Source organism: Phyllobates terribilis, unplaced genomic scaffold (assembly GCF_046119375.1).
Source record: "Phyllobates terribilis strain yellow unplaced genomic scaffold, ASM4611937v1 Scaffold_5__5_contigs__length_657084704, whole genome shotgun sequence".
Classification (NCBI taxonomy): domain Eukaryota; kingdom Metazoa; phylum Chordata; class Amphibia; order Anura; family Dendrobatidae; genus Phyllobates; species Phyllobates terribilis.
Genome location: NW_027362765.1, coordinates 317740809 through 317765194, shown reverse-complemented (window position 1 = coordinate 317765194; position 24386 = coordinate 317740809). Strand labels below are relative to the sequence as shown.

At 40.7% G+C, this 24386-nt stretch overlaps 1 protein-coding gene across 1 annotated transcript in view; it reads right to left on the bottom strand.

Moving 5' to 3' along the window:
- Nucleotides 1-2670: 2670 nt before the first annotated feature.
- LOC141273101 (uncharacterized) overlaps nt 2671-24386 on the bottom strand; it is a 34688-nt gene continuing 12972 nt past the window's right edge. The window contains exons 2-7 of the mRNA XM_073684484.1: nt 23380-23511; nt 15655-15846; nt 15029-15152; nt 14754-14845; nt 14527-14647; nt 2671-7970 (exon numbers count right to left, since the gene is read on the bottom strand). Coding sequence (XP_073540585.1) covers nt 6766-7970; nt 14527-14647; nt 14754-14845; nt 15029-15152; nt 15655-15846; nt 23380-23457 — 1812 coding nt within the window. The 5' untranslated portion in view covers nt 23458-23511 and the 3' untranslated portion in view covers nt 2671-6765. The remainder of the gene's footprint in view (nt 7971-14526; nt 14648-14753; nt 14846-15028; nt 15153-15654; nt 15847-23379; nt 23512-24386) is intronic.

Sequence of the window (24386 nt, the reverse complement as noted above, 5' to 3'; positions counted from 1 at the left end):
AGCAATGAGGCTGGCTTATATAGTGTGGTTTACAGGCTTAAACCTATCACTACAAAGACCCATATAGATACAAAGCAGGCAGGCAGGGTCCGATCACAAGACCAAAAGTCGTCATGCCAAAAAGCGCTGTTTTTTAAAAAAAGGGAAGTAGGCATATAAAAGGTGTGTTGCTCATCCTCGAATCAGAGGAGAGCACCTATGTTGTCAGGGCAACTGTTACCCAATTGCAGATTTAATGACCACTACGCCCATCGATGCCCAATCACAGGAGTAACACGGTCACATGACTGCAATCCGGCATCCACAAAGCATTTTTTGGAGAACAGGCATTCGGTGAATCAATTAAGGTTCCGGGTCATTCAACCTAGGGGCCTTAATATTGAATATAATCTACAAGGTTGCCTGTACTAAACCTCTTTATTTAACCCCTTAAGGACAGAGCCAATTATATCCTTAATGACCAGGCCAATTTTTACAATTCTGACCACTGTCACTTGATGAGGTAATAACTCTGGAACGCTTCAACGGATCCCACTGATTCCGAGACTGTTTTTTCGTGACCTATTGTATTTCATGATTGTGGTAAAATTTCTTTGATAGAACTTGCGTTTACTTGTGAAAAAAATGGAAATTTGGCCAAAATTTTGGAAATGTTGCAATTTTCAAACTTTGAATTTTCATGCCCTTAAATCAGAGAGATAGCTTACACAAAATAGTTAATAAATACCATTTCCCACATGTCTACTTTACATCATAACAATTTTGGAACCAAAATTTTTTTGGGGTTAGGAAGTTATAAGGGTTAAAAGTTGACCAGCGATTTCTAATTTTTCCAGCAAAATTTACAAAACCATTTTTTTAGGAACCACATCACATTTGAAGTGACTTTGAGGTACCTATATGACAGAAAATACCCAAAGTGACACCATTCTAAAAACTGTACCCCTCAAGGTACTCAAAACCACATTCAAGAACTTTATTAACACTCCACGTGCTTCACTGGAACTGAAGCAACGTGGAAGGAAAAAATGAACATTTAACTTTTTTTCACAATATGTTTACTTCAGACCCAATTTTTTTATTTTCATAAGGGTAACAAGAGAAAATGGACCACAAAATTTGTTATGCAATTTCTCCTGAGTAAGCCGATACCCCATATGTGGGGGAAAACCACTGTTTGGGTGCACGGCAGGGTTCGGAAGTGAAGGAGCCCTTTTTGAATGTAAAACAATTAGCGGACGCCATGTAGTGTTTGGGGAGCCTCTGATGTGCCTAAACAGTGGAAACCCCCCAAAAGTGACACCATGTTGGGAACTAGACCCCTCAGGGAACTTGTTTAGATGTGTGGTGAACACCTTGAACCCTCAGGTGCTTCACAGAAGTTTATAACATTGAGCCATAAAAATAAAATGTTCACATTTTTCCCACAAAAATGTTTTTTAGCCCCCAAATTTGCATTTTCATAAGGGTAACGGGAGAAATTGCCCCCATACCATTTGTTGTGCAATTCCTCCTGAGTAAGCAGATATCCCATATGTGGGGAAAAAACACTGTTTAGGCGCACGGCAGGGTTCGGAAAGGAAGGAGCACCATTTGACTTTTTGAATGTAAAATTTGCTTGAATAATTAGTGACGCCATGACGTGTTTGGGGAGCCCCTGATGTGCCTAAACAGTGGAAAACCCAGACAAGTTACCCCATTTTGGAAACTACACCCCTCAAGGATTTTATCCAGGGTTATACTGAGCATTTTGAACCCACAGGTACTACACAGAATTTGATAACATTAGGTCATCATACTGAAAATTTTCTTTTTTTTCCCGAAAATGTAGTTTTAGCCCCAAATATGTATTTTTTGCAATGGATAATAGAAGAAAACGGACCCCATAATTTGTTATGCTATTTCTCCTGAACGCGATGATGACCCATATGTCATCAGAAATTACTGGTAGGCTACACATCAGGGCTGAGAAAGAAGGAACACTATTTGGCTTTATAGTCTCAGTGACAGATGACTGACCTGAGAGGGGACTGGTTTTGTGTAAATTAGGTGTTTTATTGGTAACATTTTGGGGTACATAATTTTCAATAGCTTCCAGAATAATGCTGGATGACATTCTTGTGTTCTACGCGGAGCACTTACGGCGGAGTTTCCGTGTAAATCCCACAAAAATACAATGCAGACGAAATCCCCAACGGAACCACCCACCACAAAGACGCAGATGGAGACACTTTGGAGCCCATTCGACGTCTGCTGCGGTGGTCTCCATCTTTTTAGGCACACACAGATCTGTGCGCGAAAAAAGTCTAAAATGATAGTACGCCGCTGAAACAGAGACCAGTCCAAAAGGGACTCCATGGGCCTTATACGCGAGTGGCTCCATCTGTTTTTTTTGTCTGAATTGCGGTTTTGGTGAATTTACATGGAAACCACAACGTAAGCGCTCAGCGGAGAGCGCAGGATAAACATGAGACAAGCCTTATTCTGATTTTTTGGAGGCAGAATGAAGAAATAGACAGCAGTAGCAGAATAGTTCTTATTTTTATTTTTTCGCGGTTCACTGTGCGGTATAAGTGATAAGGTGGATTTATTCTTAGAATTGGTGCGATTACAGCGATACCAGATTTATATGTTTTTTTTTTTAGGTTTTGTTGCTATCACACAGTAAAAATGTTTTTTTTTTTTTTATAAAAAGTAGTTATTTTCGTCGCCATATTCTGAGAGCTGTAACATTTTTATTTTTTGGTGAACAGCGCTGTATGATGACTTATTTTTTGAGGAACGAGCTACAGATTTTTTTGGTACCATTTTGGGGAACATAGTAATTTTTGATCGCTTTTTATTCCGATTTTTTAGACACAGAATGAACAAAAACCAGCAATTCAATTATTGTTTTTATTTTTTATGCTGTTCACCGTGCAGTAAAAGTGAGAAGACCTTTTTGTTCGTCGGGTCGGTACGGTTACAGCGATACTAGATTTATATATTTTTTTATGCTTTGCTATTTTTACTAAAAACAGTATTTTACAAAAAAGAATTTGATTTTGCATAGTCATTTTGAGAGCTGTAACTTATTTTTTTTGCCGAATTAGCCATATTATGGCTTTTTTTTGCGGAGCGGTTTGGTGCTTTTATTTATATAATTTTTTTACGTACGGCTTTTTGATAGCTTTTTATTCATTTTTTTGTAAGTCAGTATAATGAAAAAGAGTCATCTTTGGCGTGTTTTTTTTTTACAGAATTCGTCAAACGGACTAAATAATGCGACAGTTTTATAGAGCATTCTGGATGCGGCGATACCAATTATATGTACTTTTTTTGTTTATTTTTGTTTTATCACAAACACTGCGTTTTGAGCGGCGAAACTGATTTTTAGTGATTTGTGTGCACTTTTTGTGTGTTTTTTTTTTTTACTTTTTCATCAAGTCCCACTGTGGGACATGTGTAATTTTGACTTTGATCTCATACACTGCAGTACTCCTGTACTGCAGTATATGAGGCCTATCAGTGAGTCACTTACTCAGCCTGACTGTGCCTGTGAGATCCAGCTTATTGCTGGATCTCACAGGCCACTTTACCCTGGGATCATCACATGATCTCAGGGTACCATAGTAACCATCGGGACCCGCGATTCTCATTGCGGGGGTCCAATGGTTACTAAAGGGGTCTTGTGACTCCCTTGTAACAATTTAAGGGGTTAATAGGGATTATTAGGCGGTATTTAAGGGGTTAGTAGGCCCTGATCGGCATCAAGACCGGCCGGGGCCGATACTGCAGGGTGTCAGCTGTCACACACAGCTGACACCCGCAGGAATCGCCGCCGCCAGGCGGCACTATATGATTATTCCACAGCTACTATGGAATAAATACTCTTAACGACCGCCGTAAAAATGAGTTACGGCAGTCGTTAATTGCATATATTGCCAGTGTTTGTTTTTAACATCTTTTGTTTCTTTATTTGTTTGATAGGTGCCCCCCTTTTTCTTTTTCACATCAAAGATTGCTGTACTCGGTGGGATGGACGTTGTTGACATGGGTCTTTGAAGACAGACATAGATGGTGCTTGCTTTATCTATTAATATGGTATGCAGTTCTTGACTATGTTGTTTTACTCTTTTGCCTGTCTCCACCTACTTCTGTCCCCTCCTCCTACCTTTTCCCATTTCTCTGATGTGTTTTTATCTTTGGACATATGCAATATTTCCATTCATTTGGAGTTTTGTGACCGTTCGTTAGCGATCATGTGCCTACTGTTTCCATGGTAAAGCGAAGTGGTGACCAGGATTGCCTTTTCAGCTGCCAGGTTGCGATCATGTGACTGTGCCCTGAGAATGAATCAAGAGAATGCCAAGAGTGTGCAAAGCAGTCATCAAAGCAAAAGGTGGCTACTTTGAAGAACCTAGAATATAAGACATATTTTCAGTTGTTTCACACTTTTTTGTTAAGTATATAATTCCACATGTGTTAATTCATAGTTTTGATGCCTTCAGTGTGAATGTACAATTTTCATAGTCATGAAAACACAGAAAAATCTTTAAATGAGAAGGTGTGTCCAAACTTTTGGTCTGTACTGTATATATATTTTTTTTAATGTGACCCTATAGAATAGCTGTGTCTTCCCATACAGAGACATGGTCTGATCATACCACAGCTCCTGGCCAGGGGAGGATACAGACATTACAGCAGGGGATCACAGCTGATTCTTTCTGCGAGGGAAAACATTTCCCTGCCTATTTTTAAGAAAGGTTTTACCACAAAGAGAGAATCAGCTGCGATCCCCTGCTGTGTTATTTGTATAATCTCTTTTTCTCCCCCCTGCCCAGGAGCTGTGGTATGATCAGACTGTGTTCCCGCACGGTCAGACTCAGCCATTACACAGGAGCACATATACAAGATTAGCTCAGAGCAGGAACATTTTTCTTTTTTTTTTCTTTTTAAAACACATCCAATTGTGGAACTTATTTTTATTTCAAGATCTATTAATTAAAATGAACTTTGCTCGTGTGACAACCCCTTTAAGGTTCAAGGACACCACATATGAGTAACATACTGCACATTGGACATACTTGAAGTTGATGTAAAGTGACACTATTTTAGCAAATGCCTAAGGGTCCATTTAGTTCCAAAATATTGACCCAGGCAAACATGCTGGTAATGCCCTGGCAAACAAGGGAATCTGGTGTTGTAAACTTGGTCGTCTGTACTATATTTTCTTGCAGAGAATTAATGGCGCACTTAGACATGCAGATTTTGACTTGTCAATGAGCGGATTGACTACGGTTGTGCTCAAAAGTTTACATACCCCGGCAGAATTTTTCCTTTCTTGGCCTTGTTTCAGAGAATATGAATGATAACAGAAATACTTTTTCTCCACTCATGGTTATTGGTTGGGTGAAGCCATTTATTGTCAAACTACTGTGTTTTCTCTTTTTAAATCTGAATGACAACCAAAAACATCCAAATGACCCTTTGGATATATTACCGCATTGATGCAAAAGGAGCCCCGACCAAGTATTGAGTGCATTTACTGAACATACATTTTCAGTAGGACAACATTTCGGATTTTAAAATCATTTTTCAAGCTGTTATAAAGTATTCTAATTTACTGAGATAATGACTTTTGTGTTTTCATTGGCTGTAAGCCATAATCATCAACATTAACAGAAATAAACACATGAAATAGATCACTCTGTAATGACTCTATATAATATGTGAGTTTCACTTTTTGGATTGAAGAACTGAAATAAATTTACTTTTTGAAAATATTCTACGTTAGTGAGATGCACCTGTATGTAGGTGCAGCATGCACCAATAGAAAATGTATTTTTCTAATTGTCACTGCTGTTAAAACCTTACTGTACTGTTATAACACCATATCCCAGGACGCCTGTCAGCAGTTCTGTGGGGTAAAATCTACGGAAACATTCCCTTTAAAAAGAATCAGAACACAGGTGGGAAGATTATATTTCTAATCTTTTCAAAAAGAATGTCAATTCGTATCCATGTGACAGATCCCAGGAAATCATTAGTGATCATTGGCTGGAGTGGCCAGTTAGACGTCACTTTCCCGGCAATGACATGACAAATGACCAAAACTTTAAATTTACATCAATTCTGCAATTTTTCCAACACTGAGACAGGAGGACTTAAAGAGTTTCACTACTAGTAGTTTAGATACTACAATCTAAACACGCTTCTTGAACTGGGTATTTCTGGATACCTGCACATGACTGAATGAACACGACTCTATACATTTTAGAGATACTTATTAATAGCGCATAATGCCTTCAGGTGCTGCTCGAGCTTAACACAATCTCTTAAATTAGCTATACCCAATCTTCCAGTTTGCAGAAACCATCCTTGATATAAACTCTTGTTCTAACAGATTACAAAAACTATGTTCTTATATGTTCTGTTGAAATGGACAAAGGAAGAGGAAGGAGGTGCCTGGTTCAACCAACAGAAATTTTCAAAAATTGCTCCAGCTCAAACCAGAAAACAAACATTCAAGTTTACTAATTAAAATTCCATCACCAAAACAGAAGTTAGTCATTGCGTGCCTGCTGCATTTGAAATGCTTTTTTTTTTCTGTTTGGTTGGTGGGATTTCAGCCAGTTTACTAAACGCTAATTTTTATTTTTTTTCCGGGTGAGCTATAACAATTTTTTATTAGTGTGGATACCAAGCCAGTGCGGATTCCATGCACAAAGAAACCAACACCATAGAACTGAATGTGAGCTGGTTGTCTTTTTCTATGTCTTATATCTATGTGGGCATTATGTGCGTGAGTTCGTGTTTCAAGAGTCGGGCCTTCTGAATAAACCCCTTTCCGCATTCCATGCATGAAAAAGGCTTCTCTCCAGTGTGAATTTTTTTATGATCATTTAGATCAGGCTTGGTCGTAAAACGTTTTAGACATTCAGGGCATTCAAAAGGCTTTTCCCCAGTGTGAAACCTTTGATGTTTTACAAAGTCTGTCTTCCACGCAAAGCTTCGATTACATTCAGAACATGAAAATGGCTTCTCTCCGGTATGAGTTTTCTGATGTAAGACTAGGTTTGATCTGGAGTAGAAAGATTTACTGCACTCAGAACACGGATAAGGTTTCTCCCCTGTGTGGATCCTTTGATGTTTTACAAAATATGAAATGCTTGAAAATGCTTTCTGACACTCTGGACACTCATAAGGTTTCTCTCCAGTGTGGATCCTCTGGTGGTTGACAAGATCAGATTTCCATACAAAACACTTCCCACATTCCGCACAAACATGTGGCTTCTGCCCAGCGTGAATTTTTCGATGCAGCAGAACGTTTGAACTTGATGAAAAACATTTTCCACATTCAGCACAGGAGTATGGTTTCTCTCCTGTATGAGTTCTTTGATGTTTCACAAGATAGGACTTGATGGAAAAACATTTTCCACATTCAGAACATGTATATGGTTTTTCACCTGAGTGGATTCTCTCATGTACAACCAGATCTCCTTTCCAGGCAAATGTTTTCCCACATTCTGAACAGGAAAACGGCTTCTCCCCAGTGTGAATCTGTTGGTGTTTTGAAAGATGCGAGCTTTTCTTAAAACATTTCCCACATTCTTGACAACAATATGGTTTTTCTCCAGTGTGAATTCGCTGATGGGAAATGAGATTTTCTTTTCGGGTTAGGCTTTTCCCACATTCTTCACACGTGAATAGCTTTTTCCCAGCTTTCTGTCCTGAATTATCCTGTGACAACATTAAAAGGTTGTCCGTTTCTATCTCTTCACTTTGAATCGGACCTGTAGATTCTGAGTCACAGGCCACATAGTCTGTGCCATTTACGACATGAGATGACGTATGTGCACTATGACTAAGTGGGTTGAAATGAAAGAGGATGGGAAATTGGACTTGAGGATATTGTACATCATCTTCCAATTTGACATTTGCATACAGCGTGTACTGTCTGTCCAAGTTATTTGTTGAGGTAGACTCATCTGTAAGAGAGGAGAATGGTAATGAAAACTTAACACTGTCTGAAAAGGCAAAATGGTGCCATAATTCTATTTAAGCAACATCCCCAAGAGCTAGCCAACCTGTTTTTCCTCCCCTTCTTCCAAGAGCCATAACATTTTTATTCCTCCGTAGACATAGCCGTACGAGAGCTTGTTCTTTGCATGCTGAGTTGTAGTTTTGAATGATGCCATTGATTTTCACATTCAATGTACTGGAAAAAAAATTCCAAGTGCAGAGAAATTGTGGAAGAAAATGCAATTCCCCAATTGTTTTTTTGGGTTTTGTTTATATGGTGTAAAACAGAAAAAGAATAAAAAAACAACAAACCTACTCTGAATTGTAATTTTTCAGGCGAGTACGATTACAGCGATCCCAAACTTGTCTAGATTTTTCTTCATTTAAGTGGGAATTTGGAAATCTGTATTAAAAAAATTAATATGGTTTGGTTTGTGTTGCCATTTTCCGAGACCTATAATATTTGATTTTCCCATCGTTGGAGCTGTTTGAGGTTTTTTTTTCCCTCTGTAATGAGCTGACGGTTTTGTAAGTAGTACTAATTTATTTACTTCATTGATTTTAATGGGGTAAAGGAAAGGATGATTTGAACTTTTATATTTTTTAAAAACTTTTTTTACATTTTATTTTTAAGTTCCTGTAAATAAATAGTCACAATACCACAGTATGAAAATTGAGGTCTCATTTGAACCTCAGCATATAGCCGAGCTTCAGTGGAGGATCAAGATGGCAGCAATGGGGTCTTCAGCAGGCCCCGACTGTCACAGTAACCCATCAGCACATCGCAATCACATCATAAGGTGCCAACACAAGCAGATGTAGGCGTTCCATATAAACGCTACTGTCAGAGTTTGACAGCAGTGTTTAAATATTAATGGCAGAGGTACAGGCCCAGCTCTGGCCGTGGCTATTATGAGATATATTAAAAAGCCAGCATCTAATCTGTATCTGCCATGTGTGGAGAGAGTTCAGCTCCTGATTCACCTCCACATGCAATCATGTACATCTACATACCTTGCTCTGCAGCATATGTGTGAAGAGCAAGTTGTCAATTAACAAGCAAGATTATTGCAGCACCCTGCCTCACATTTAGGCCTCAGTCAAACGTCAGCGTTGTATCTTTTTTTTTTTTCACGGACCGTGTGTCCATGCAAAACACATGCCCATTTTTATTCCAGGCAGCACAGCAGAAAAGGGACAATACAAGTCTATGGGTCAGTGAAAAACATGTATCGTACATGGATGGCATCTGTATGCTGTACCTATTTAACATTGCAAATCTACTACATCAGTATGACCGTGCCATTATGGCCATACCTTCAAGTTTAACATGGATAATCCTGATGATAGGGACGAATGTGATCCTTAAAGAGAACCTAAGGGACCATTCAGGCGCCCACCATCCTCCCTATTCACAGGAGACCCTGATTTGTTATACATAAATACTGAAGTGTTGCAGTATATAGAACAAGTGTCCAAGTCCACTATAAAAGGACTAAAAAAATAGTGTAAAGAAAAAAAAATTATATTATAATTCAAAGAGTTTTCCCTTTTTTTCCCAGTAAGATAAGTGTACAAGTCAGAGTTATGAAAAATATATAAAAATTGTTTAACATATATGACAGTCATAAAGAAAAAAAAAAACACTGCCATTTTTTTGTCGCACCTCCTACAAAAAAAAAAAAAAAAAAAACCTCAATAATTTGCAATCAAAACATTACATGTACCCCAATAATGGTACCTATGATAGATACAGGTTGGCATGCAAAAAACAAGCCCTCATACACAAAAATAAGGGTATGTGCACACGATGCAGAAATGAAGCAGAAACTTTCTGCATCATTTCTGCATCTCCCTGGCAGAAAAAAAAGCATGCAGATTGTGCATGCGTTTTTCCTGCGGAATACATGCGGATTCACATGCGTTTCCGCATGTGGATTGACAAGCGCTTTCCAGGCGATAGCATCACTTGGAAAAGTGCTTGACAACTAGGTCACACTATATAAATCCATGCAAACAGCATGGATTTATATAGTGTGACCCGAGAGAGTGTATATACTTACCTCCGATGGCCCGCGCGGTCCTGCTCAATCCATTCTCCCTCGCCGGCAACTTTGAATTGAAAGACCTGCCGACGTCAGCGTCACGTGACCCGTCACATGACTCGGACGTCAGCGCAGGTCCTATAACTCACAGCAAGTGCCGGGAACCAAGAAGGAGCGGTGCGCGGGCCGACAGAAGGTAAGAATACATTTATTTTTTATTTTATTCTTTTTTTTACAGCTTTTTACAGCTTTTTTTAATGGTACCTGGGTGTGGAGGAGAGTCTCCTGTCCTCCACACCCGGGTACCATCCGCACATTAGAACACGCCAATTATGCAAGTACAGATGCAGTCTTGCGGAATTGGCGCGTTCTAATGCAAGTCAATGGTGGCGAAAACGCCGCGTTTCCGCAAAATTAATTGACATGCTGCGGATTTTTGATCGCAGCGGAAAAACGCGCATCATGGGCACAGCACATGCGGATTTCAATTGGGGAACATTGCTGCCCTTCTACCATGCGTTTTTAATGCGTTTCCGCAGCGTTTACGCAACTGCAAAAACAACGCGGAAACGCATTAAATACGCATCGTGTGAACTCAGCCTAAAAGTTATGGGTCTTTAGAAAACGGTGACAAAGCAAATTTATGTTTACAAGAGTTAAAAAATAATAATTTCTAAGCCACTAAAATAGTAAAATTCTCTACGTTTGGGTCCGTGATTACAGAATCATGTTGACATTTGTACCATATAATAAATGCCATAAAAACAAAATCCCCTAAAATATGGTAGAATTGGTTTGTTTTTTATTACCTTATTTTGAATTTTATTTCCCACTTCTCAATACATTACATAATAAAGTGAGTGGTATCATTCAAAACTACAACTCGTCTGGTAAAAGAAAAAACCCTTCATATGGTTGTCGAAAGGAAAAATAAAAAAATTATGGAAAAAAAAAATGATCATGCGAAAATGAAAATTGGCTGCATTCATCAGAAAAGGACCTATGGTCATGTCCAGAAACACTATTTATCTGCAGATATAGAGTTAATCTGCAGGTAAATGGTGTTAAATTCATGTCTGCCTGCCTTGCTAAAAGCACAGCTCCAGGGAAAAAATGAACTCCTATCCTCCCTGTAGCTGCTCACGCTCTTTGATTATGACTAATGTCATGTTTTCCCATTTTAGATTTTTAATTTTTAATAAAGACCGATATGAGGGAATTTTTTTTTTTTACATTTTATTAAACCTGACTTAAAAACAATATATTTTTCTGATGATCGCTTCCCTTTAGGCTACATTCCCATGATGAATTTTTGATGTGGTGCCTATATATAAATTAGGTTACTTTTTTTTTTTACGGTCTTTTGGACGTTGCAGTTTGTCTTTTGTTGGGGTTTCAGGTTTTAAATAAAACGGCTTTGTTTTTGATAGTTCCTGGTATTTGACAAAAAACGTTATTGATACAGTCATGTGCACTATTGATTTATGGAATAAAAATTAAAACGACAGTTACTCTTTAACTCCTTAGTGACCGAGCCAATTTTAACCTTCATGCCAGGCCAAATTTTACAATTCTGACCAGTGTCACTGTTATGGGGACGGTTGCAAACAACTTTATTAATAATGGAAAGAAACCGAACCCGAGGTCCGCGATGCAGCCTGGAAGACTGAGGCCGAACACCTTCCGGGTACAAGGAAAAACCACCAGCTAATATTTCAATCCCTCCCGTGTTACTGCACACCGGGACGGGAATAGGGATTCGCACTATCTCCGTTAACCGCACGAGAGATGTGCAACAGATAATGTAGCCGTAGCCCTGTTAACTGCACAGAGGCTACGCAGTAGGCGCTAGGACATGTGTGTGATTCACGCCGGCGTATACGTGCTCCCAGCCGGCGTGCTACCGGACTGCGGAGTATCTCTCCACGTGGTTAACAGGCGGTGCCAGGAATAGGGAGTCTGCAGTCTGCTCGGGGTGTATAGTGACCCCCCCTTGTCGGAGCCAGACTGTCAGACTAAGCTACCTGCCTCCCTCCAACTAAGGCTGCCTATCCCCCGCTAAACCTGCCTGTCCAAAGATATAACAGCAAGAGAGCACGTGGAGCTCAAACAAACAAGCGTCCACACAGTTACACAACCTCAGCTCAATGGTCATAGCACGCCGCCATGTTTGTGGGCGGACTATTTAAAGATTAAGCCCTGCCCACCGTCGCATTATTGGTGACGTCACCCACGGCCAATCAGGTGGTGCCAGGTCACCGGATCAGCTGAATCCCAAACCACCAATCACGGGCCACCATGTCACGGGCATGCTCAGTGCAGTGCATCCTGGACTTAGGCTGTAGTAGCCCTTTTTCCCTCCGCAACCTATGCTTCACATTGCTAGGAACAAAGACCCAAGAGACAGCTTGTACATCTCGTGCACCAGCTAGAAGTTGGGACTGATGGTGATGCTGAGCAGCATCTGCCCTGGCTGGACTGGAATGGGAGACCACAGAATCCACTGATGATTCTGAACCCATTTCAGATCCAGCAAACGCCCGACGTCTAACAGTCACTTTATGAGGTGATACCTCTGGAATGCTTCAATGGATCCCACTGATTTGGAGATTGTTTTTTGTGACATATTATACTTCATGATAGTAGTTAAAATTCTTCGATATGACTGGCGTTTATTTGTGAAAATATGTCAAATTTTGGCAAAACATTTTTTAATAAATTTGAAATACCTGTTTCTTTAGGGACCCATTCAGATTTCAATGGACTGAGGGGCCTATATATTGGAAATTCCCCAAAAGTGATACCATTTTAAAATTGCTCCTCTGAAGTACTTTAACACATGTCATCCGTGTGCAGTCAGTTTTCTTTTTTCTCAGCAGCTATTAATCTTTTACATGACCATTTACAGTTTCCATTGTTACAGAATTGTAATGTATCCGTACATATTGGATGCTATGCAGTGGCATCCGATTTTTTTTTTTTTCTTTTCTTACTCCGACTTGAATGGGTGAGTCTCATCCAATTTCAGAGTCAAATCGCAGCAAGATACAATTTTTTTTTCTCACACCGAATCAGTATGAGAAAAAAAAATGTTTCTCTCTAAGGCCTCATTGCAGAACATCAGTCAGTATGCGATCTGATAAAACATCAAAATAGCACACGTCTGATTTATATGCTTGTTTGCACAAGCCCTTGGCGGCATTGGACTTCTGGATAGTCATTATTGGTTTATTATTTTCTACATACAAAAATAAATCATGAAAAACCTGTTTAAATGGGCTATCCCCTATCTCAGACGATCCTGAGAAACGGAGCACTTAAGAGCAACATGTAAATGGAGCTGTGGTTGATCATACGGACTGAGACACCATTCACATGTGACTCTTCAAATAACTCCTTTAAGAGAATGCTGAGGGGCACGACAAAGTAAAAGCAAAATTCACTGATTGGGGCGTGGAGGTGTTATAGTATGTGGGCTGGTGGGGTTTGTGTGACAGGGCTGCTTTTTTGTCCCAGTCCGACCCTGCACCAAGCACAACTCTAACCACTAAGCCCAACCCTAACCCTAGCCCCCAAAAGCCCAACCCTGACCATAAGCCAAACCCGGTCCCTGACCCAAAAGCCCAGCCCTAGCCCCAAAGCTCAGCCCCCAGGTCCAACCCTAAGCCAAACCCTAATCTCTAACCCAAAAGCCCAACACTAGCCCTTCCCAAGCCCAACGCTAACCCTTACAGCAAAGAATGAAATAAATAAAAAAAATAAAAAATTAATCTCACCAAGGGGATGATTTACTAATTATTGGGCTTTTAATAACTGTTATAGGGTCTATCACACTGATCAAAAGTCAAGAACCAACAGGAAAAATTCCTGCTGTTGCCGGGTTGCCGGCAGGCAGATCTCAGCGGGCGCATTGCGCATGTGCCTGACATTTTTCTTCATGAAGACGATGGCAGAGGTACGGTGGGGGACAAGGGGACACCATTTCTCTCTCCTCCGACATGTTAGATCATGTCAGAAGAGAGAGAAATGATTTCAATACAGGATCACACTTTTTATTTTACGTGATTGCTGTAAAATCCAGCCCTGATCGCGTTCTCCAGGGTCACAGCTACACCCAGCAGCTGAGATTTTCGGATTTTATGGGGCACTATTCACGATTGCAGTGAGGGAATAAGGCACCTTAGCGGCCACCGTTTTAATGCGTACCGGCAGTCGTTAAGGTGCTAAGCTCTACTGCACTTAGAGAAGCAGTGGTATCATTTTAGAGGATATATAGCTAGATAACCTTTATTAGCTTATAGGTCTAGAGAGAAAAGAGAAAAAAAAAAAAAAAGGAGCAGGAGCCAAGGAAAACATATACACAACATTTGGCTTCCGAAATATAAGTGAGAGAAACACCACAATGAATACTTTGTATCTGCTTTATGGGCTGGTCCAAACAGCATTAATTGTGTACTCCGTGCTGATTATTACCTACCTGGATGCATACATATAGGCGTCTCCTCATCCTTATACTGTGTGTTACCCATCATGCACATCTCATCATCATCTTCCTCCTCAACCTGTGATCCGACCACAACTTCCCTCATGGAAACATCCTGCATCCATAGACAAATAAAAAATATATCTTTACTACAAAATGATTTGGTAGCAAGTACTTTGTAAAAGTTTCCCAATACCCACAAGATTCCAATTTTAAAATACCTCATAATAAGGAAAGTTTTTCTCGTTTTCTTTACAGTGGGGATAATAAGGAGTGGGACATCTCTCTGGTGTACTTCTCCTACTGGACCCAACTGTAGAAGACACACACGGTGACAATACAATACATTTATATGCATATATAATAAGCCCTTTGAAAAATGTAAGCAACAACCTAATTGATTGCCATGGCCAGTACTTAATTTCCCCATTGTATTAGTTTGATACAATAATCCCTACATAAAAAATGAGGAAATGTATCTAGATATGTTTCTTACATGCTGCTGTAAGGATTTGGTGGGTCTCCATCAGGACGTCCTTGTAGAGATCCTCGTGTCCTTCTATGTATTCCCACTCCTCCATGGAGAAATACACAGTGATGTCCTGGCACCTTATAGGAACCTGACACACAATAATACATCATCATCCAGACACTTTATTCCTCGTATTCGAATAAGTTCACCAAAAAAAAAAAAAAAAAAAATCATCTGATTTTCATCCAGAAAAAAGGGCATCCCTCCCCCCCCCCCCATTTGTAGTCATCCATATGAAATCCATTTTGAACACATTGCTTTTCCAAATGTTTAAGAATTGATAAAACAGTAATGTATCAATAAAAATCTGATATTATATGGTTGATTCATAAGAAATCAGTTTTTTTTTTTTTTGTACACCCATAGACTTGAATAAGCAAGTCTCATCTGAAACACAGAAGAAACTAGATCATGCTGCGATTTTTATCACATCCAGTCCGTGTTAAAAGACGGTCATCTGAACAGGCCAAATAAATAGCAATAAAATCTGACAGTGCTCAGATGACTAAGGACAGTACTCAAACTGAAAATACGGTGGTGTGAACGTGGCCTTGCTGTATAGTATGTCCTGTATTCCCAGCAGCGCTCACCTCTCCAGTCAGCAGATGGATGATCTTGTGGGCGAGTTCTAGGATCTTCTCATCATTGTCCTGGTCATGTAATAGTGACTGATGCGGTGGCTCTCTGATAAGGTTCCGGGTTTTCTCCAGCTTTTCTAATTCATGGAAGATGTTCTGATTTTTCCCAGGTTCAGTAGATTCTTTTTTTATAGGCATATAGTCCTGTTACAATAACCAAAGATGCAAAATATACAGTGTGACATATTCCTCAGAGGTGCACTATGATTTCCCTTTATTATTAAGAAAGTCTCTTATCTCTTCATTTGTCATAATTTTATTAAAAGAATTGTCCAACATTGGGAATCCCCTCCACCCCACCCCCTCGTCACCCAAGACATGATCTTTTCAAAATAACAGATGGAGGTATTCTGTTACACCCATGATCCAGTACAGGCCTCTCTAGATATCTGAGATGCTTCTACAGGGACTTACCTGACAATTACTACCACGGCTTAATAGAGCTGTAAGAGGTGCAATAAATGACAAAGAAAGCGCTTAGGAAGCAAAAAGTAGTGATGAGGCATTAAATACAGTGGGTCCGGAAAGTATTCAGACCCCTTTAAATTTTTCACTCTTTGTTTCATTGCAGCCATTTGGTAAATTCTAAAAAAGTTCATTTTTTTCTCATTAAAAGTACACTGCACCCCATCTTGACTGAAAAAAAACAGAAATGTAGAAATTTTTGCAAATTTATTAAAAAAGAAAAAAAATATCACATGGTCATAAGTATTCAGACCCTTTGCTCAGTATTGAGTAGATGCACCCTTTTGAGCTAGTACAGCCATGAGTCTTCTTGGGAATGATGCAACAAGTTTTTCACACCTGGATTTGGGGATCCTCTGCCATTCTTTCTTGCAGATCCTCTCCAGTTCCGTCGGGTTAGATGGTGAAGGTTGGTGGACAGCCATTTTCAGGTCTCTCCAGAGACGCTCAATTGGGTTTAGGTCAGGGCTCCGCCTGGGCCAGTCAAGAATGGTCACAGTTGTTCTGAAGCCACTCCTTCGTTATTTTAGCTGTGTGCTTAGGGTCATTGCCTTGTTGGAAGGTGAACCTTCGGCCAAGTCTGAGGCCCAGAGCACATTGGAAGAGGTTTTCATCCAGGATATCTCTGTACTTGGCCGCATTCATGTTTCCTTCAATTGCAACCAGTAGTCCTGTCCCTGCAGCTGAAAAACACATCCATAGCATGATGCTGCCACCACCATGTTTCACTGTTGGGATTGTATTGGGCAGGTGATGAGCAGTGCCTGGTTTTCTCCACACATACCGCTTAGAATTATCAACAAAAAGTTCTACCTTCGTCTCATCAGACCAGAGAATCTTATTTCTCATAGTCTGAGAGTCCTTCATGAGTTTTTGAGCAAACTCTATGCGGGCTTTCATATGTCTAGCACTGGGGAGAGGCTTGCTTCCGTCGGGCCACTCTGCCATAAAGGCGCAACTGGTGGAGGGCTGCAGTGATAGTTGACTTTGTGTAGCTTTCTCCCATCTTCCTACTGCATCTCTAGAGCTCAGCCTCTGGAGTCATCTTGGGGGTTCTTCTTTACCTCTCTCACCAAGGCTCTTCTCCCACAATTGCTCAGTTTGGTTGGACGGCCAAGTCTTTTTTTTGAATCAGATATTTATTAAAATATTTTTCAACATTACAAATAAACAACAATGAGACATCACCAAACTGGTAGTGCCTCTCAAAACCCACCCATTCCCCCCCCCCCCCACACCCATTACAACCCCAAGAACCATATGACAAAAGCAAATTTTGTTATTACAGACCGTGTACTATCATATAGCTTATTTGACCGTTAAGGCATTGATAAATTGATCCAAGGATATATAGCATAGCATTCGACAATCAGCAATTAGTTATACAGAATATGGGAGACCACAACATTTCAATCTCAAGTGATATTTAAATTAGACATGACATAATGACCATGATACATGCTCCATTTACCCCAGATTTTGTCAAATTTACGTATAGCCTTCCGTTTTTTGTACACTCGCTCTTCTAATCTTAATAAAAGACGCATTCTATCCAGGAATTCTTGGAACCTGAGAGGGGAGGGATCCAACCAATGTGCAGCTATAAGCTTTCTGACCTGGTATAGAGTCCTCTTAATGGCTATTATTTCATCCACTTCACATCCTATTATTTCCACATGGCCTAATACACATACTTTAGGATGTAGGGGTAAATTACACTCAAACACAATATTAATATATTGCACACACTCATTCCAGAATACAGCGACCTTTCTACACCTCCACATCATATGCATAAGATCTGCTCCTTCCTCTCCACATTTCGGACACATACTGTCATTCCTTACCCCAATGCGCTGTAGAAATTTGGGGGTTCTATATACTCTATGTAATAAATACAACTGTGAAAGTCTATATGCTTCACATGTAGATAATGTCGGAACACTCTCCACCACATCTTCCCACTCCTCTGAGGATATAGTACCAATGTCACATTCCCACCTCTCCTTGACATTTAAGGGTCTGTCCCACTGAAATTGCTGCATAAGTATCCCGTAAATTCTGGATATCATTCCCTTCCCACCTCTATGGCATAGTAGCGTATTAAACAGTATATGATGTTGGATTTTACTCTGCATATGTCGTGGCTGTACAAACCATGCGTGCCTCAATTGGAGATAAAAGTAGAAATTGGTTTGTGGGACACAATATTCGTCCTTTATCTGTTGGAACGATTTAAGTATTTCCCCCTCTAATATTTGCGCCACATTAGTTATTCCCAATTTTTCCCATATTCCGAATCCTTTCAATTTATGGATCTCTGGAAGGCCTGCATTATGCCACAACGGGGTAAACGGGGTAAAGGCTTTCATTCCCAACAACAGTTTGATTTTCTGCCACGTTTTCCCCATAAGTGTTAGGGTCGGGAGCTGTCGCCTAGCATCCCACCCCGAGATTCCGGTTTCTAAAAAGGAGATAATCGGCAGATTGTGTGAAAGTAGCCGTATCAGTTTATCCAGGTTCCCCTGAACCAACCCGAGCTGTTGAGTCTGAGAGGCCAGAAAGTATATCCATGGATTAGGTGCGGCTAGTCCCCCCTGATCTTTGGGCCTTTGAAGTGTATTCAAACTAATTCTGGCCACCCCTTTTTTCCAGATCAGCTCCCGAAACAATGCCTGAAACTTATAAAATATTCTCATGGGGATCCAAACAGGTGAATTATGAAGGATATATAATAATTGGGGCATTAACACCATTTTAATTAGATTAGTTCGACCTACCACTGATAAGGGAAGTTTACTCCAAGTATTGGCCTTTTGTTGAAACTTGGCAAGCAGCTCAAGTAAATTTAAAGGAATATAATCTCCGATAGATGCGGTCACTCTAACTCCGAGATATTTGAATTCCCGCACAACCTTCAAGCTGGTACTCCCTACCTTCGTATTCTGAGACAAACCATCAACCGGCATAAGGACCGATTTGTCCCAATTCATCCACAAGCCAGAATAATCTCCAAACTCCGTTATTAGATTCATAGCCGCCATCAGAGATTGCTCCTTGTCACCCAGAAACAACAGAAGGTCGTCGGCATATAAGGCCACCCGCTCCTCTAGTGTTTTGTAGCAGAACCCCTGTATTTCGCTGCTGGAACGAAGCTTAACAGCCAACGGCTCCACAGCCAGGGCGAATAGTAGGGGGGACAACGGGCAGCCTTGAAGCGTGCCTCTGCCCATTTCAATGTTACCAGAAAGATTGCCATTAATTCTAATCAGAGCTACCGGATTGTTATATAAGTTGCACCCAGGCTCGAAATTCAGCACCAAATCCCATCTTTCTCAAAACAGCCCATAAGTACTCCCACTCGACACTATCAAAAGCCTTAGCGGCATCAAGCGATAGCACTGCCCTACCACCCACATTGTGTGGCTGCATTTGTAGGTTAAGGAAAAGCCGACGCAAATTAATTGCCGTTGACTTGGCTGGTATAAATCCAGTCTGGTCTTCTGCAATCAGGTGCGTAATAACCGCCCCCAATCTGGTAGCCAGGATCTTAGCTAGAATTTTTACATCTACCGAGAGTAAGGATATTGGCCTATATGATTCGGGGTTTAGGGCATCCTTTCCAGGTTTAAGCAAAAGAACTATGTTAGCCTCCCTCATTGAAGTCAGCAAGGTCCCCCGCTCCTTTGCTTCCCTATAGACTTCCAGTAATCTGGGAAGTAAAACCCCCCCAGCCTCCTTATAAATTTCCGCGGGGATCCCATCCGCACCAGGGGCCTTGTTATTTTGAAAATCTTTTAAAGCTTCCTGCATCTCCTCCAGTGTAATTGGTGCATCTAATTGTTCTCTTTGGCTATCTGTTAGGCATGGTATTTGCATATTATGAAGGTATAGATCTATGTCCCTTTGCTCGTTAGTCTGTTTGGAGGCATATAATAGTCTGTAAAACTGAAAAAATTCTTCTATTATAGCTTTTGAGTCAGTAATTACCACACCCTTCGTATCCCTGATAGCTGCAATGATAGGAGCCCCAGTCTGAGCCTTGGCTATAGTGGCCAGCAAGTGTCCTGCACTCTCTCCCTCCACATAAAACTGTTGTTTAAGAAAGAATCGTTTATATTCTGCTTGTTTCAATATATGATCATTCAGTGTATCCTGTGCCCGTATCCAGTGTTCCCTATTCTCTATAATTGGGACCCAACATACCTCTGTTCCAGTATGTCTACTTCTCTCCGCAACTCCTGGGTACGAGCCCTGTTTCTGGATTTAACCACGGAAATCTCCTTAATCAGGATCCCCCTTAAGAACGCCTTCATGGTTTCCCATACCATATTTAAAGGAGCAGAGCCTATGTTGTCTTTAAAGAAATAATCTAATTTACCTGCTAAGTCCAACTGTTCCCCAAACACGTCCAGCCAGTAGGGATTAAATCTCCACAATACTCTTTGATTGATAATGCCAGAATCTACTCCCAAAACTACCAATAATGGGGAATGATCAGATAACATTCTTGTGCAGTATTCTACTTTAGTAACTAAAGGGACTAGATGACTATTTCCCCGAGCCAGGTCAATTCTGGACAGAGAAGAATAGGATGCTGAATAACACGAATACTGCTTAACATTTGTGAATCGAGCCCGCCACACATCTACCAAGCTAATTTCCTGTAGGACCCTTGCCAATGACGTCTCTTGAGCAGCCCCTCCCTTCACATTACCCCTATACTTATCAAGCTCAGCATGTAGGTACATATTAAAATCCCCAATGACTAACAGGGGTAAGGTAGCAAATTCCGTTATCCATGGGAATATTTGGCGCAAAGTCTGTATAGAGAAAGGTGGAGGAATATATAGAGCGATTAGGCAAATTCTAAGTCCAGCCACTCTGCACACTAGGCACACATACCTACCCTCCCTGTCACTGATACTTTTTTCACATTCAAAGGGTAAATTCGGATGAATCAATATACTAACCCCCCTAGAGTAAGTACTATGTGTAGAATGATATGCTGGCCTCCTCCAAAGCTTGCTCAGTGCTGTAGCGGCCTCCATATTGCAATGAGTCTCTTGCAGACAGATTATCGAGTCCCGATATTCCTTAAGATATTTAAGTGCCGCAAATCTTTTGCCATGATCTCCCATACCCCTGACATTCCAGGATACTACATTAATCTGCTTGACCATGCTTCAACAATTGAAAATGGACCGTCGCATACATCTTTCCGCACCCACTCGTGCGTCTGACCATCAAGATTATAGTATTGTATTAATACACAGTCTGCACCAAACAAAGTAAGTTCTGTTCTTTTACCCCCCCTCACTACCTCATTTAACATCCCCCCCCCCCTTAATCAAATGAATACCAACAGCCGTACTATGTAGAGTCTGGTGTTTAGCCTCATGCAGCCTAGTAGGCCTTAACCACACGAGGTGCCGCAACATGAGTTGCATCAGAGACTCCCTCATTTCCCCCCCACACAATGTTCCCAGAACATTCAAACGACAGAGTGTCTTAACCCTGCCTATACATTGTAGGTGAAACCAGCACCTCAACAACTATATAAGTATATTGGCCTGCCCGAGGTATATATGAGAGCCAGGTTATGAGCAGTATACAATAACAATCATAACATTTATGGACATAAATTCAGTAGGCAACAGAGGAGTATTATCCACTAGCATTCAAATTGAAGTGAGGAGCTCCCTTATTTTCTGCAAGTCATGGCGTATATGAGATGTATGTCTATTTTCACAGACCCTATATGTTCAGTGAGATCTGCTTTGCTATGCGAGATGGAAAGCAGCACATCTTTTAAAGTAGGCTCAACATCCTTTGTCACTGTGTCAGCATCACTGGTAACCTGAGCCTCTCTGCTGGGGGCAGTAGTTGGATTGGGAGTCTGTATTTTCCTTTGATATGGCTTCTCCTGTGCCTCCCCCGCTGCCCTCTCCACATCCCCCTCCGTTACAGTGTTGTTTAATGACTGCACATTCTGATCGGGTGCAGGCTCCTCAGCTCCTCCGCCGTGTGCATATTTGGAAAGCCGGATCGCCGTCTCCATGCGCTTCTCCCGCTGCCTTGGAGTCTCGGTCCCCGCCTCAGAGGCCGCGGCGCCATTTTGGCCCTCGTGCTGCGATGGGTGGCACATGTTAAGGAGCTGAAACTCCTAAACCCTTCATCCAATTTTAATGTGGATACCCTCAAATGAAAGCTGAAAGTCTGAACTTCAACTGCATCTGAATTGTTTTGTTTAAAATTCATTGTGGTAATGTCTAGAACCAAAATTAGAAAAATGTTGACTCTGTCCAAATATATATGGACCTAACTGTATATATACCTTCAACCTAAAACACTATGAAACTGAATTAAAAACAACAAAAAAAGGAAAAAAGTTGAATTTTCATTTTTTTTTTTTAATTCCCTTTGCCCTTCTGTGATTCTCTCTTCTATTGTATGTGGTTATTGTACATTAAAATTAATCGTATTTGAAATGAACTATATACAATCAACTGTCAAATTGAATGTAATCATATGCATCTGAAATCAACATGTGTTCCCTATATTTGACATAGTTCAGTCTTCTCTGTGTTTATCTTTGTAAAATTAATAATTAGATATTACTTTACACTATAAATGCTGATTATATAGATCATTTTTTTTAGTGGTTGTGATCAAGGTCATAGGGCAAAAACATAGGTCCATTGTTCCACACAGATTTGCTGATGACCTTGCACTAAACCTTTATTTTGTTTTGGAATCTGGAGCGCCTTGGTTCTCTTTCTACAAGGGTATACCTACCACTGTGCACCTAACCTATTTGCTGTTGTGTGCCTACCATAGTGTACCACTGAGATATCTAAATGTCACAGGAAGTTTGTGATGGACTGCGGTCAGACGGCTAGAAGGGCTCATCAGAAAAACATCTGCTGAAGCATTGTTCTAGTCATTGACTGCCAGAGCCAATGCAAACCACCAGATCAACCTTTGCTGGATTCCTGGGGGTGACGGGAGGAGAATATGCTTTCATTTGTTAATTTGAAAAGATTTGTGCCTAAGAAACTTTTTTTTTTTTCTTTTTTCTGAAAAGTTGACCAATCCCTTTAAAAAAGATAAGAGGTAATGATATAATCACAATCTCTCACCTCTCTGGTCATGTCTGGTTTATTATAGATAATATGGAAGCTACATGACATTAATCCGAGCATCCCTCACCTCTCCAGTCAGCAGGTAGATGATCTCCAGAGTGAGACTTAACAACCTCTCAGTCATGTCACTCCTACTCTTGTCCATCCTGAAGACCGTGAGACTGGACCCGGGTCTGTGATCATACGTAGATATCAGCAGCTAGAAACACAGTTTTTAGAATATAAAAGGTCTTTCTACATTAAGTGTGATGTCCCATCTTGTCCATTTGTACATAGCCACATCATATACCATAAAGATGTAATAGATGCAGAATCCACCTCTGGGCAGGGCTGTGGAGTCGGTAAGCTGAACCTGTGGTACTGTGCAGTGTATATCAACAGAATAATACAGATACTGAGAATTACACTCAGTATACAGGACAGAAGTGGTACCATGCAGTATATACATACAGTACAGACCAAAAGTTTGGACACACCATCTCATTTAAAGATATTTCTGTATTTTCATGACTATGAAAATTGCACATTCACACTGAAGGCATCAAAACTATGAATTAACACATGTGGAATTATATACTGAACAAAAAAGTGTGAAACAACTGAAAATATGTCTTATATTCTAGGTTCTTCAAAGTTGCTTTGATGACTGCTTTGCACACTCTTGGCATTCTCTTGATGAGCTTCAAGAGGTAGTCACTGGAAATTGTCTTCCAACAATCTTGAAGGAATTCCCAGAGATGCTTAGCACTTGTTGGCCCTTTTGCCTTCACTCTGCGGTCCAGCTCACCCCAAACCATCTCCATTGGGTTCAGGTCTGGTGACTGTGGAGGCCAGGTCATCTGGCGCAGCACCCCATCACTCTTCTTCTTGCTCAAATAGCCCTTACACAGCCTGGAGGTGTGTTTGGGGTCATTGTCCTGTTGAAAAATAAATGATGGTCCAACTAAACGCAAACCAGATGGAATAGCATGCCGCTGCAAGATGCTGTGGTAGCCACGCTGGTTCAGTATGCCTTCAATTTTGAATAAATCCCCAACAGTGTTACCAGCAAAGCACCCCCACACCATCACACCT